This window comes from Electrophorus electricus, chromosome 10 (assembly GCF_041902795.1).
Source record: "Electrophorus electricus isolate QZ-2024a chromosome 10, ASM4190279v1, whole genome shotgun sequence".
In the NCBI taxonomy this organism is placed as follows: Eukaryota; Metazoa; Chordata; class Actinopteri; order Gymnotiformes; family Gymnotidae; genus Electrophorus; species Electrophorus electricus.
Genome location: NC_137506.1, coordinates 23,583,277 through 23,598,298, shown reverse-complemented (window position 1 = coordinate 23,598,298; position 15,022 = coordinate 23,583,277). Strand labels below are relative to the sequence as shown.

Here is a 15,022-nt window from a genome sequence, read left to right as displayed (position 1 = left end):
ACTAGACCATTTTTGGTGACATTTATGTCAACTCAGATTTAATTTATGATTTTTAATTTTTAACAATTTTTAAAAATCAGATTGGCAGAGAGTTTTGACCCTCACAGTGTGCTACACTATTTGAATATAGCGAGTAGCTTTTTGAGTTCTTTTTCTACACAGTTGGTGATACTGCTGTTAAGGGTCAGTAACAATAACAGGCTTCTCCATAGGTTTTAAAGCCTACTGAATCTTTTGTAAGCTTGTTACGGGTTGATAACCACTGAGTCACTGTGACTCTCCCAGGCCTCCTGTTACCTGCCAAGAAAATAGTGCTGCTGCTTTCTTACTGTTCCTGCCACTGAGTGCTTACTGTCACAAAAATTGGAATTCCTCCAGATCTTCTGTCCTAATTTCTTAAACCATTGCAATAATAATCTAATTATCGATACAGATTAAATACAAAAGCTGCTTTACTTATAACTATAAAGCAATAACATGTCTAAACAAACCTTATCACTAGCAATGTCAGCATTATTTTGTTGGCTTCGTTGTCCTGGCAATTCTAGGACATGTTTTGATGTTCAAAAACAACACATTTATGAAATCGTTGTCCTTTTTCCATGTTGCCACACGTCTCCCTCAATGCCCAAATATCACCTCTTCATACCAACCATAACAGATGATCTAGATGTTTCCAAACAGGGATTTGAACATTTAGATCAAGTTAGAAAGGACGACAGTCTACCTGTTTTCTTGTTCTTCTCATTCCTGCAGTTGTTTCTGCCAGTTTAATGGACTTGAATGCTATTATAATGTATAGTGTAGGCCTGCTGTATTCTCTTTGTGCCGTCAGATTACTCAACACTGTGATGCTCCCAAAGCTGGTCCAGCCCTCCGGTGTTCAACCTCGTAACATTGTTGCCATCCAATGGAATTAATGTGTAAATACAGGCACACAGTGAGCTGCTGTGAACTACAGGCACATATCCCGCCACTGCCTTCACATACCCGCGCTTCCTCCACTCCCACAAGCTAGCACAAAGAAAGGCGTCCCATCTGGAAGTGGAGCAATGATACCCGATTTACATTTTGGGTGTGCAAAAAGAGAAGAAATAAAAAATCCTTATTAACTGAAGACGTCTGGAAAAAAATGCATGTTGCTTCTTTGCCCAAGGACAACGATTATTTAAAGCAGGAATAGTCAGAGGCAATGGGCTGTAAGTTACAGCAGAGTCTGAGCAGCTTTCACTCGTTCTATTTAAATTAGGATAAAATCAATTTGGATTAATTAATTAAAATTAATAAGGAATTAATTAGGGTAAAAGGTAAAACTTAGATAACAGTACTGAAGTAATGTATAACTTGTTACTGGCTATTGCTTCAGTTTCTCCGTACATTTTCTCTGTACTTGTAACTTAACATAAGGTAGCATTGAATGCTTTAGAATTATGTCATCATGGTGGTTCAAATCATTAAGTTAAATCATTTCAGTATAGCCCTCGGAGAGACCTTCTATGAACAAAAGATGGAAATTTATTCAAACAATACATGAGTCTCTAATTTGTTTACACAAAAGTCAGCAAAACTGTAACTCTTTAGTCTCATAATAAAAGCTTATTTAATAATAGATTTTGTTCAATTAATGTAAATTTAAAAATAGCAAAATATAAGTTGCTATATAAGTTATATATGATCTATATAACAATATAATATGTTTACAAGGAACACAATAATTATAGGGGAAAAAAAATATTATTCATATTTTGTAAACTGCTCCAAACTGAAGATTTCATGTTTTGTCTAGTGAAGAATTTAATGTAACTATTACTAACTGGGAGTAAGCTTGAATGTGAATCTGATAGAGTGCATTAAATGAAGACTGTTCTTGTTGATGTAGTGCAACTGTTTCCACTGCTTCTCCCTGCTTGCCTTCCTGTAGCCCCTCCCACCTGGAGCACCACACCGCTCCAGGCCAATCACAATGCAGCATGTCCACTCCATCACTCCTTAGTTTCCAAGGCAACAGAGCTGCTCTTGTGAAAGGAGCTGCATCATCAGCATCCGACAGGCCGCTGGCCGCTAGAGCAGGCAGCTCCGCAGCAGCTCTTAGCAGGCACCTCCCCCGCACTGCACCCTGTACTGACGCCCTGCACACGAAATGGAGTAGAGGAGGATCAGGGTGAGTGCCGCGCTTCTCTGCTTTCTCTCTGCCCAGAGTCTCTGCTGCTGCTTTCGGCAGTGTCGGGGTGATGGAGCCGGATGCTTACGTAAGGCTTCGCCAGCAGAAGATTCTATTCCCGGCAGCTAGTTGCTAATGGCGTTAGTGATGACTGGCAAGGCTTTGTTAAAGGGGCCTGCATAGACAGGGGCTGTCGCATACACAAGCAGCATCCGCTGGAGGAAGACCCACACATACACATACGCGCACGCATAGCTGGTAAGGGAGCATCTGTGTGTGTGGTGTGGGATGTTTTTCTTTCTGTTTTGTCCTTGAGGACAGAAGTGACAGAGGGATGTGAATGATCGCACTGTTTTCCGTAACCACCCTCACAGGGCAGCATGATGGGGCATCTTTCTACATTAGCTCTTTGTTTATGTTTGTGTTTGCGTCTGTGTTTGAGCGTACGTTTGGAGTGTGTGTCTTTATGTTTGTTTGTGGCAGTGTTCAGCCATGGCTCTCTACCCTCCTGCTGTGAGGGTAGTGGAGACTAGGGGCTGGGGGTTCATGGTGTGTGGTTACAGGGGCACGCCTGTGTAGCACAGTCCCCAGGGCCTCTGCGCTCTGGAGGCCTGGGGCTCAGCCTCCGTCTCCACCCTGAGCCCTCATCTGCCCTGCCCAGTATGTTGCCCACGCGTCGCCAGTCGTCAGGTGTATGGAAGAAATGGAGCTAATCTTGTTTGTGTGTGTACTTATTTAACAGTTTGCGTGTATTGTGAAGTGCTGTGTTACCGTTTTACAATGTGCGTTTGTGTGTGCACCGTGTAGATTTTTAAATCTCTGTAGTGTGGTTGTGTGTGAATGTGTGTGAGTGCGTGTGTGGTGCTGATAGTGTGGTGCGTGTGAGGAACTCCTCAGCTCCTCCACCCCTTGTCCTGTGAGACATGTGTTTAATTCCGTGCTGAAGCTCTTCCAGAGAGGTGTTTGGGAGAGGTGGGGTGGGTGCGGATACTGAGGCCTGCCCTCTGCTGCTCTCACACCCTGGTCCCTCTCTACAGCTCCTGCCATTGTTTCGTTCCTCTCTGCCGCTGAACTTTCAGACTACGGACCTTCCCGGACAGCTGATTTGCATTAGCGCACCACCAGTATACAGTTTTACATGAGTGCAAATCCTTAACACAACTTGTGTAAGTCAGCCTGTGGGATGATTTAAGGGATTTTTTCCAAACATGTTCTGCTTCGGTGTTGATCCGAGCCGAATACATGTTGTCGGTGGCTCACTAGCCCTGCCCCCTCCACTCAGCCCTTGTGGAGATATGACAGATATATCATTTTTACGATTTGCAGTGTTGAGGGTGGTTATGTCCTTCCTTCGGCTACAATAGGAAACAACTGGCCTTCAGCACAAAGGCCTTACAGGGTGTGGCAGAGGTCCAACATCTACTGTCAGGCTTGAGTTCAGAGCATCATCCAGCCAGTTTCCAAACACACGACAGAGTAATACGCAAGGACGACATTCATTATGTTTGATTAACAGATTAATGATTTCTAAAAATATAGGGTATTGTATTCAAACGCTATAGGGTAGTGGTAGCTGAGTGGATAAAGTCCCCGATTATTAATTGGAAGGTTGCCAGTTTAAGCCTGACCACTGCCAAATTGCCACTGTTGGGCCCCTGAGCAAGGCCCTTAACCCTCAGTTACTCCAGTTGTGTTCAGTCATAACTTTAAGTTGATTTGGATAAAAGTGTCAGGTATATGCTTCAATAAACAAACCCTCCCATGTTTTTCTGGAGAATTTTGTTGTTGTATAGACTGAATTTGTTAGTCTATCTTTAAGTTGTAGCATCATGCTCTGTGCAGTTCAGTTGGGTTATGTTGTCATGGCAACCAAAGGTGTGCGCAAGCAGAATAAATAAAAGGGTCTGTCTTGTAGTCATTGTGTTCATTGTGTTCACAATGTGCTATCCAGGAAGTAGATCCTTTAAAAAACAACAAACAGTATACAATGTCTCTAATGATAGTTTCTCATAAGCAGTGTGTGTTTGTGAGTGTGTTTGTAAGTGTGACATAATGTCATAATATCATGCAGTATATCCAACTGTGCAATCCAGTAAACATACCACAGTGCTCGAGTAAAGTAAAGTATCTGGTGTACTGTAACCTGACAGGACAGGCAGATATGGAGCAGTATCTGGGGTACTGTAACCTGACAGGACAGGCAGATATGGTGCAGTATCTGGGGTACTGTAACCTGACAGGACAGGCAGATATGGTGCAGTATCTGGGGTACAGTAACCTGACAGGACAGGCAGATATGGAGCAGTATCTGGGGTACTGTAACCTGACAGGACAGGCAGATATGGAGCAGTATCTGGTGTACTGTAACCTGACAGGACAGGCAGATATGGAGCAGTATCTGGTGTACTGTAACCTGACAGGACAGGCAGATATGGTGCAGTATCTGGGGTACTGTAACCTGACAGGACAGGCAGATATGGTGCAGTATCTGGGGTACTGTAACCTGACAGGACAGGCAGATATGGAGCAGTATCTGGGGTACTGTAACCTGACAGGACAGGCAGATATGGTGCAGTATCTGGGGTACAGTAACCTGACAGGACAGGCAGATATGGAGCAGTATCTGGTGTACTGTAACCTGACAGGACAGGCAGATATGGAGCAGTATCTGGTGTACTGTAACGTGACAGGACAGGCAGATATGGTGCAGTATCTGGGGTACAGTAACCTGACAGGACAGGCAGATATGGAGCAGTATCTGGGGTACTGTAACCTGACAGGACAGGCAGATATGGTGCAGTATCTGGGGTACTGTAACCTGACAGGACAGGCAGATATGGTGCAGTATCTGGGGTACTGTAACCTGACAGGACAGGCAGATATGGTGCAGTATCTGGGGTACAGTAACCTGACAGGACAGGCAGATATGGTGCAGTATCTGGGGTACAGTAACCTGACAGGACAGGCAGATATGGTGCAGTATCTGGGGTACTGTAACCTGACAGGACAGGCAGATATGGTGCAGTATCTGGGGTACTGTAACCTGACAGGACAGGCAGATATGGTGCAGTATCTGGGGTACAGTAACCTGACAGGACAGGCAGATATGGAGCAGTATCTGGTGTACTGTAACCTGACAGGACAGGCAGATATGGAGCAGTATCTGGTGTACTGTAACGTGACAGGACAGGCAGATATGGTGCAGTATCTGGGGTACAGTAACCTGACAGGACAGGCAGATATGGAGCAGTATCTGGGGTACTGTAACCTGACAGGACAGGCAGATATGGTGCAGTATCTGGGGTACTGTAACCTGACAGGACAGGCAGATATGGTGCAGTATCTGGTGTACTGTAAGCTGACAGGACAGGCAGATATGGTGCAGTATCTGGGGTACAGTAACCTGACAGGACAGGCAGATATGGAGCGGTATCTGGGGTACTGTAACCTGACAGGACAGGCAGATATGGAGCGGTATCTGGGGTACTGTAACCTGACAGGACAGGCAGATATGGTGCAGTATCTGGGGTACTGTAACCTGACAGGACAGGCAGATATGGAGCGGTATCTGGGGTACTGTAACCTGACAGGACAGGCAGATATGGTGCAGTATCTGGGGTACTGTAACCTGACAGGACAGGCAGATATGGTGCAGTATCTGGGGTACTGTAACCTGCATACTGTTGACATGTGGAAGTACTTCAGCTTCGAAGTGCTGTACACTGGGGATGTACTCTGCCAGGAGAAAGCCAAGGGGATTTGTAAATGTATTGACCTACACTTTATCACCTGTGAGATGTTTATAAGTGTAATGAAGTATGCTTTCTCTCTGCCTGTGACATGTGTTACTGCAAACCTCAGAAAAACACCCCTGTTAGACTTTCAGTATAAATCAATTCCAGGCATGTATTATAGTCATCTTATTATTATAATCTTTTGGAGAAACAATATTCTGACTTCTCTTATATAATAATATATGGTGAGTTTGTTTGTTTGTTTAATAGGAATGTAGGAATATATAATATCTAATATAATAATATATGGTTTGTTTATTTAGCTAGGAATATGTATTGTCTAATATAATAATACGTGGTTAGTTGATTTATTTAGAAAAGAATATATAATGTCTAATATAGTAATTCTATATGATTAGTTTGTTTATTTAGATAGGAATGTGTAATATGATAATATATGCTGAGTTAGTCCAAAGAAAAGGATGAAACAATCAAAAGTACAGTGCCCATCCCTCCCCAAAAAATGGTGGTTGCTGTGGTTTATTTGGTTATTTCTGCCATGAATTATTGAGGATCAGCCAATGCTGCTCAAAACAGATGCTCATGTCCAGAGTGACTTACAAAAGTGCTTTGTACAGCAGCCTTTTATGCTGAACTCAGTCCTAGTTCATTACACACTGTTCTAGATATGGGTGTGAGTTTTACTGCTGGTACTTTTGCTTCCAGAAGGGAATACTAGTTTTCTGCCATAGGAGTATTGTGCTTAACTGGGCCAGAGGAACAAAGAACATTAAAGCTAAAATGCATATTCATGTCTTAAAACCAAGAATTCTCCCTGGCATTCTTCGGTGAATAAAAAGCTTATTTAGATGTTGGCTACGAAATAAGAGTCATGTGAAGAATTTAATCTGATTTATAGCACCCGTGTTGAGTGAGTAACGTCATTCTCTTGACGAAGGCTGACGTTGAAATGCACTGGAGAGATTCTTTGTCTGTTTCCCTAATATTTAATAAAAGCTTTTTTTATTAACTGAAGAGTGCCAGGGAGAATTTGAGAGGTTTTGAGGTCCAGAACCCTAGTCCATAGAGCACCTTCTAAACGTATACGACTGTTTCCCTTCAAGGCGCACTCTCTATGTGTTTTTCTCAATACTATATATGTCTGCTCAATTTGTGGAATAATAAGCATTTTGCAGTAAAGGTGTGATTTATTTTTTTAAATAGCAAGCTGTTTTTACACCGTGTATTATTACCAAAAGCAGAAACCACTAAAACCATTAGAAACTAGAGTGCCACTGAGTACCATGGAAGACCACTCATTTTTTAAACATCATGCCGAACGTGCTGCCAGGTAATCGGAGTGTAGCCTGCTGGAAGTGATGCTGCATGACTCAGTGGGGAGAGATGATGGTGGGGGATGAAGTAGAGTAATAAAGAAGAGAATGAGATAGTGGCTTCATACAGTCTGAGAAGGTCACTTGCCTAGGGAAGGAAATCACGCAGTGTGTCACAGGAGCCTCTACGATATATGTTTATTTTAGAGTCAGTGTAGCTTTAAATACATAAGTGACCTTCCTCACGGCCCAGTGTCCTGTTTACTACTGTCTGCTCATGTTCCACAAAGACATACTGCATGCTGACCTCTAGAAGGGCAGAGAGAGAGAGAGAGAGAGAGAGAGAGAGATTGAGATTTACTGTTTGTAACATAATTTTCTTAGAAATAAGATGACTGTCTGGAAGAAAGATTACGTCACCATTTACAGTACTTAATAATACATAATCTAGGATTATGTAAATGTACTGTATTCCATTTAGAATATTATGTTTTATGTCTGTACCACATTCCACATTATTGTGCAAATTGGATTTAATTGTCATAAAGATTTAACTTTTTGTTTTTCAATTAAACTCATGGATGGTATTGTGTCTCAGGGCTCTTTGAATCACTGAAATCAATCTCAGACACCTGTGATAATTAGTTTGCCAGGTGAGCTCAATTAATGGAAAACTATTTAAGAAGGACATTCCACATTATTAAGCAGGCCACAGGTTTCAAGCAATATGGGAAAGAAAAAGGCTCTCTGCTGCCGAAAAGTGTCAAGTAGTGCAATGCCTTGGACAAGGTATGAAAACATCAGATATTTCACGAAAACTTAAGCGTGATCATCGTACTGTGAAAAGATTTGTGGCTGATTCAGATGGGTTTGTGCAGATAAAGGTATAATGAGGAAGGTTTCTGCCAGACAAATTCATCGGATTAAGAGAGCAGCTGCTAAAATGCCAATACAAAGCAGCAAACGGGTATTTGAAGCTGCTGGTGCTTCTGGAGTCCCACGAACCTCAGTGTGTAGGATCCTCCAGAGGCTTGCAGTCGTGCATAAAGCTACTATTCGGCCACCCCTAACCAGTGCTCACAAGCAGAAACTGTTGGGCCCAGACATACATGAAGACTAATTTTCAAACAGTCTTGTTTACTCATGAGTGCCGTGCAACCCTGGATGCTCCAGATGGATGGAGTAGTGGATGTCCACCATGTCCCAACAAGGCTGCGACGTCAGCAAGGAGGAGTCATGTTTTGGGCCGGAATCATGGGGAGAGAGTATAGAGTTTATGACTGACCAGTTCTTTCCATGGTACAAAAAGAAGAACCGTGCCTTCCGTAGCAAAATCATCTTCATGCATGACAATGCACCATCTCATGCTGTAAGAATATCTCTGTCATTGGCTGCTACGGGCATAAAAGGAGAGAAACTCCTGGTATGGCTACCATCCTCCCCTGACCTCAACCCTATTGAGAACCAAAAGATCTCTGAGGGTCTCTGAGGCTGCTTCACATCAAAACAGCAGCTCTGGGAGGCTATTCTGACATCCTGCAAAGAAATTCAAGCGGAAACTCTCCAAAAACTCAAGTTCAATGGATGCAAGAATTGTGAAGCTGATATCAAAGAAGGGGTCCTATGTTAACTTGGCCTGTTAAGATGTTTGTTTTTTGGGGGGGGGGGGGTTGTTTTTATTTTTTTTAAATTGAATATAGCTTTTGATTTCAGTAAATGTGACCTCTTAATGCTGCAAATTCAACAAATGACTATTTTCACTTCTTTACAACCTAAATGTTTTGAAGCTGTTGTGCCTAATTTGGAACAGTGCATTTTGAGTTTATTTTTGAAAAAAATACTGTTATTATTGGGAGGTTTGTTCAATAAAATTTGATTTTATAATCTAACTCTTGATGACTTGAAAATTATACTGACTGTCATATTTGCATTGACCATTTAGGAAAATCAGAGAAAAAATATAATTTTGCATAATAATTCAGTGTATTAGGTTCTGCCACAAAGCAGGAAGAATTAAAAACTCAGTCAGTATTTTCTCACCAGTGATCCTTCATATTTCTCACATCTTAAACAAAGGTCAAAATATGGCCATTTGTTTCCTGTTTCTATAAATAATTCCTGGTGTGTGCTTGGCAGCTCCTCCCTTTCACCTCCACCATGATGCACATGCACACACACGCGCACACACACACGCACACAAGGTTCATAGCAGCAGTGCTGTGAAAATTGCATTACAGTAACTCAGATGATGCTAGTCATGTTGACTCACTGCTTGGCAGGAAATGGGTTTTAAACACAGTTAAAGGGCTTAATTGTGATGTTACTCCATACTAGTACAGCACTGTGTGTGTGTGTGGAGCCAAAAACACATCACATGCACTCTTACCAGTCTTCAAGCCTTCTAATCCCACTCACTCCTACCTCCCAGCCATCCAATGACATTCACTTCTAACACCCAGCCCTCCAACCACAGCACTTCTTCCACACAGCCCTACAGCAGTATTGATTTTGACTCCTCTGGATTAGCTGAGGCAGTGATCAGTGTTACAGGCCTGTGTAAGAACACCATGTTCCTTATACAATCCTATCCCACCACTGTTCTACAGAAATTTCTGGCCCTAATTTATGGCACTTCTTGGTAGATTTGTACTGACAGACATCTCAATATCATTGTAAAATGTTATTTTCATTAAGTAGTATTTTAGTTCCTCAATATACCTATTTGAACAAATTAAAAGGTTATTCTTGTTACTGTTCCCTTGGTAATCCTGCTCTCAGTCAGCGTGATCCTGTTCATATTTTTATATTGCTGTTCATTTCCCAACAGCTCTACCACATGGCGGATCATTTCTGCTGTAGGTGGTGAATGGTTGCAGGTGTTTGCTGGACTGTTTCTTCTTGGCTTGCTTTTACCATCATGACTGTGTATGAAAACTCATTCTAGTTCTCAGAAGTAAACCAGGAGCTCGACCACATCTAACTAATATGATTGTCAGTAGGCATTTTGAAGACTCAGTGTTACTGACTCCTGGTGTTTGGAGAGCCTGAGTATTGCAGCTAGTCTCCTGTCCCTGGGAGTTCTTGGTGTAAGATAGTGTTAGATAGTGCCAGAAGCTTTTAGCATTCAAGAGAATTTGTTAACCACATGGTCTGCTCAATGATGCTGTGTGTAATTGCTCAGTTCGGTACCCAGCAGGACACTAGAGCTGAGTGTCCCGGTGGATCTTGATGGAAGGTGCTGAATGAGTCATGCACTGCTTTGTTTTCGTGTGGCAACTTCATCTCACTCTGACATACACAGGCAGTAATGGGAATCTGAAGCATGATGCTACCCACTGTTTACAAGCCTAAAGGTTTCCTGTGGAGATAGTGAGAAAAAGAGAGAGAAGGAGATTGATTGTTAATGAATTATTTTGTAAATAATATGTGTTTGTTTATATTCCTATTTATTTTCCTTTTTTTGTTGTTTTTTTTTGTTTATGTTACCTTGGTGGTAATGTGACTTGTAACATTTTGCAAATAAAGATTTGTTGAATTGGACTGTGAGAGAGAGATAGAGAGTGAGTGTACTCTCTCCTTCAGAAGAACTGTGATTTGATCCTCACTTCTCATTAGGGAACATCGCACCTGGTAGGAAGTACTAGGCTGTTGATAGGTTCTTAGGCTCTCTCTCCCTCACATCAGTACACCTCTCCCTCTCTCTTTCTCTCTTGCCCTGCCTCTTACCCTCTCTCTCCCTGCTCCCGCACTCCCTCCATCTCTCTATCTCTCGCCCTCTCTCTGGTGTGGGTAAGAGCGATGTCACACTGTGATTGTCCTAGCAGCAGAGTGAGAGGCGCAGGCAGGGCTGAGAAGGCAGCTTTACTCTCCGGCTAACCTGAATGGGGATTTGTGTTCTTTAGGCAGTTGAAGAGTTCAGGATTCCCTTTTAAGGCTGGCTGGATATGTGAAAGCAGAGGGAGTCTGTCTCCTCCTTTCAACGGGACAGTGGGAGGTGCTCAGAGCCTCCAGTCTGACTAGTCCTACCTCCACAGACATAACACAGCTAATTGCAAACAGCTGTTTATGGGCCTGTGAATGTGTGTAATACAGCTGTTTTAGAGGCCTGGGGAGGGGCCTGTGAATGTGTGTAACTCACTATGAGAGTAACTGGTTTACTGGATGATACTGAAGAAAATCAACATCACAATATTTTCCTGACATGCAACATGGCATCTGTTGATATTTGACTTTACATTAATAAATTGAAAAACATGACCCCCAGATTCAGAAAACCCTGAAGACCCAAAAGCATGAGGTACAAACCAGCTGTGTCATGCTTGGACTGGATTGTTCTCATCTTAGAATATTACAATAATTCAGAGGGAAGCTGTACACTGAATTGCCATATTTAATAGAAATTATTTCAGATTTTTAGCAAGAAAATGTTCTTCTTATTTACCTTCCATTTATTTTCAGTTGTGCCATAGATGCAGGAGAGATATGCATTATTATGGTTATAATGCACACGAACTAAATATTTTCTATTTCATTTCAAATCTGTCAAATATCAAATATTTCATCTATTGGTTAAAGTAGAAAATGAACATCGTGATCTGAAACCAGTGCCCATGTGGTATTATAGATGGTATAGTGCACATCTCTGTCCCACAGGACTCATTTCCTAGTGTTCTTTCTGTCCTCTGTGGACAGGCAGGGTGGCTAAAAGGAGCGGAAAGGGCAGGGAGTCTGAGCGGAGCAGGGCCCCTGACCGCTGGGCTCTGATAGGGCGATACAGAACAAGCTTTACATTAAAACAGCAGCACAGTGTCTGTCTAGGAACATGGATGTCCTTCAGCACAGCTTGATTTATCAGTGATGCATTCAGCACTATGTAAGCAATGTAACTTTAATGTAGGTGAAAGGTGAAATAACTTTGTAATAATATAGGATTTTGAGTTTAATATATGTAGATATAGTTTATATGTGTGTTTATATATTGCTCACCTTTGCCATAGGGGTGTGTTCCTGGTATTTTGTGAATTATTGTTCTCATGTTGTAGCATTTACTCACTGTTAGTGTCCCAAAGCTGCAAAAGGTACAACAGTCAAGGAAATCAAGCTGACAGCTGGAGAGCACACACAAACACTCCACACAGAGCTTCTCCTTCCTAGACAAGGACCAGTGCAGTCTAATCAGTCCTATCACTGAGGACCAGTGCAGTCTGATCAGTCCCCTTTATTAGACACCAAAGGGAGCATGAAGTGCCCGGCCAGACAGATTAGAAAGTAGCTCAGTGCTTCTTCACACATCTGGGATATTAGCAGGCCAAGACCCTGCTCAGTGAATGAAAATCACTACTGGAGTTACAGAGCAAACAGGAACAAATCACTACTGGAGTTACAGAGCCAATGCAGAGAGAGCTAATCAGACAGAGGCAATCAGAGAGTGAGACTGTGCATTAGGCAGAATTTGATGCCTCACTGCTAAGGATAAATGTGAGTTTATGCAGTCTCCTGAACAGCACACTACTGCAGCCACATGCTGCTACTTTTATGTGTGTGTTTCTTGTTTTTTATCAAGAGAAAGATGTAGCAGAATTCACCTTTCTGCGAACAATGTCCTATTTATTTCAAAAAGAAACAATACTCAGAGGTTAAAGGTCTTTCGTTCCACTTCTATGGTCTCTAACGTCATCAGGCGAGTGAGAGCAGAGCGTGTGCTTCCAGTGGACTTGCATCCTAATTTCTCTGCATGCCTTTTCCTCTCATATAGTAAACATAATCTGCTGGCTTGTTTTATTTCTCCCTCCTTCTCTTCCTCCTCCTCATTCTTCTTCCTCTTCCCTCTCTCTGTCTCTCTCCCCTTCTCCCTCCTCCTCTCCTCCTCTCTCCTTCTGCTCCAGCTCTTTCAGAGGACTCCATTCTCAGGATCTATTGGGCTTTTTTTTGTTTTTTGGTGTTTTTTTTTTACCATGAGCATCGTGGTGTCACCTGTGGCCAGTGAGGCCGCTTCCCCCATGATCACCTCCGTCACCCCCACCCTGGAGCTGAGCCTTGACGAGGAGCAGCATAGAGGAGGTGGCAGTGGAGAGGACCGGGGCCCAGACCACCAGTGCAGTTACCAGAAACCCCCTCCCCTGCACACAGGAGCAGACTGGAAGGTGGTGCTCCACCTGCCTGAGATAGAGACCTGGCTTAGAGCCACAGCAGACAGAGTGAGAGATCTCACACACTCGGTGCAACAGGACAGCCTCAACAAGCATGTGGACGTCCACCTGGTCCAGCTCAAGGTAAGAGGGGCAATTTTACCCTGCAGCCTGCACGCTCAACTACACACCACCCTGGTTAAGAGATCTACCCCGCATCTACACACAGGTCACTTTAGTAGGGTCTCCAGTCTTACAGTAAAATGCTGCCATGCACATTAGATTTCAACTGTCCACACCCTGTTCATATAGTCCAGCTCACCATATATTTGGTTTGTGGAACAGATGCCTCTTTAAGGACCAAATATCTCCTCTTTAAGGACCAAATTTGTCTTATATTCTAATAAAATGGATGCTCTGCACAGGACAGAGAATCTATTGCCTCAAGCCTTGTAAAAGCCTGTGGGAACGAGGCTTAGCATAGAGAATTACAGTATGCAGACTGAACCCATAGGGTGTGGAGAGCCTCTCCCTTTGGAGACTCATTTGATTAGAGGTGCTTCAGCAGCTCAAAGGGCAGGGCTCTAATTGCATTTCACCAAGCAGTATGGAATAGCTAGGCCTCAATAGATGTTGGAGCTGAGCAGTTTAGCATGGGGTAGCCATCAATCAGTATAATGTTTAGTATGGTGCAAAGTATGTAGTTCAGTGTGGTGGTCAGTATGGCGTTATGTGTGGTGTTCAATATGGCTGTTACGATCAAAACACTAGCGCTCTCGTTCTGTTAAGATGTCATGTGATAACACTTCTCCAGAGATTTTCCCAACAGTTTTTATATTCCCCATTATGAGCAACTATATGAGGTTTTGATTTTGTAATAATGTAAGCAAAGGACACAGAGCTTCAAAACTCCTTTATCTCTTTTGGATTTATAACTACTGACCCATGAAGAACCATAGATATGTGTTATTGATATGTACCATAGATATGCATTATTGATATGTACCATAGATATGTATTACTGATATGTACCATATATATGTATTACTGATATGTACAAGAGATATTTATTGTAGATATGTACTATAGTGTGACGGGGCAAGCCAGCTCAGACGCTCGCGGATGTAGAGCGATGGATTTATTGTATTCCAAGTTCGTGGTGGGTGAACAAGCCAGGGTCAAAACCAAGAAAGCAAAGACAGGGGTGATCCAAATCATTATGGTAAACAGTCCGAGTCAAAAAACCAGAGAGCAATCATAAACCAGGCAAACTATTCCAAAAAGGGCAGGCAAAAATCCGAAGACAGAAAAGCGAAAAACCAAAACCGATACATGGGAGAGAAATCAAGAAAAGAACACTCGGTGTGCACAGTATATACTAGTGGCAATACTTCACAATACTGGGAAGTTCTAGGCAGGTTTAAATACAGCTGAATGTAGAGAAACAGGTGATATGAATATTCTGGTGCTGATCTGAAGAAATGTGTATGATTGGTTGAGTCGTTAGCCAGGTGACGAACAGCATGTTGTGTGTTGTAATGTGCTTGGGGTTTAGCTGAAGTGACACATAGAGATGTAATATTTATATGTACCATAGATATGTATTACTGATATGTACCATAGATATGTAATACTGATGTGGCACCTTAGATATGTATTTTTGAT

The 15,022-nt window shown here is 42.5% G+C and overlaps 1 protein-coding gene across 2 annotated transcripts in view; it reads left to right on the top strand.

The window, feature by feature from the left end:
* akap6 (A kinase (PRKA) anchor protein 6) overlaps positions 1-15,022 on the top strand; it is a 112,694-nt gene that overhangs the window by 2,553 nt on the left and 95,119 nt on the right. For both annotated transcript variants that reach the window (XM_035532553.2, XM_035532551.2), the window contains exons 2-3: positions 1,922-2,161; positions 13,115-13,501. In XM_035532553.2, the coding sequence (XP_035388446.2) occupies positions 13,184-13,501 (318 nt within the window). In that variant the 5' untranslated portion in view covers positions 1,922-2,161; positions 13,115-13,183. The remainder of the gene's footprint in view (positions 1-1,921; positions 2,162-13,114; positions 13,502-15,022) is intronic.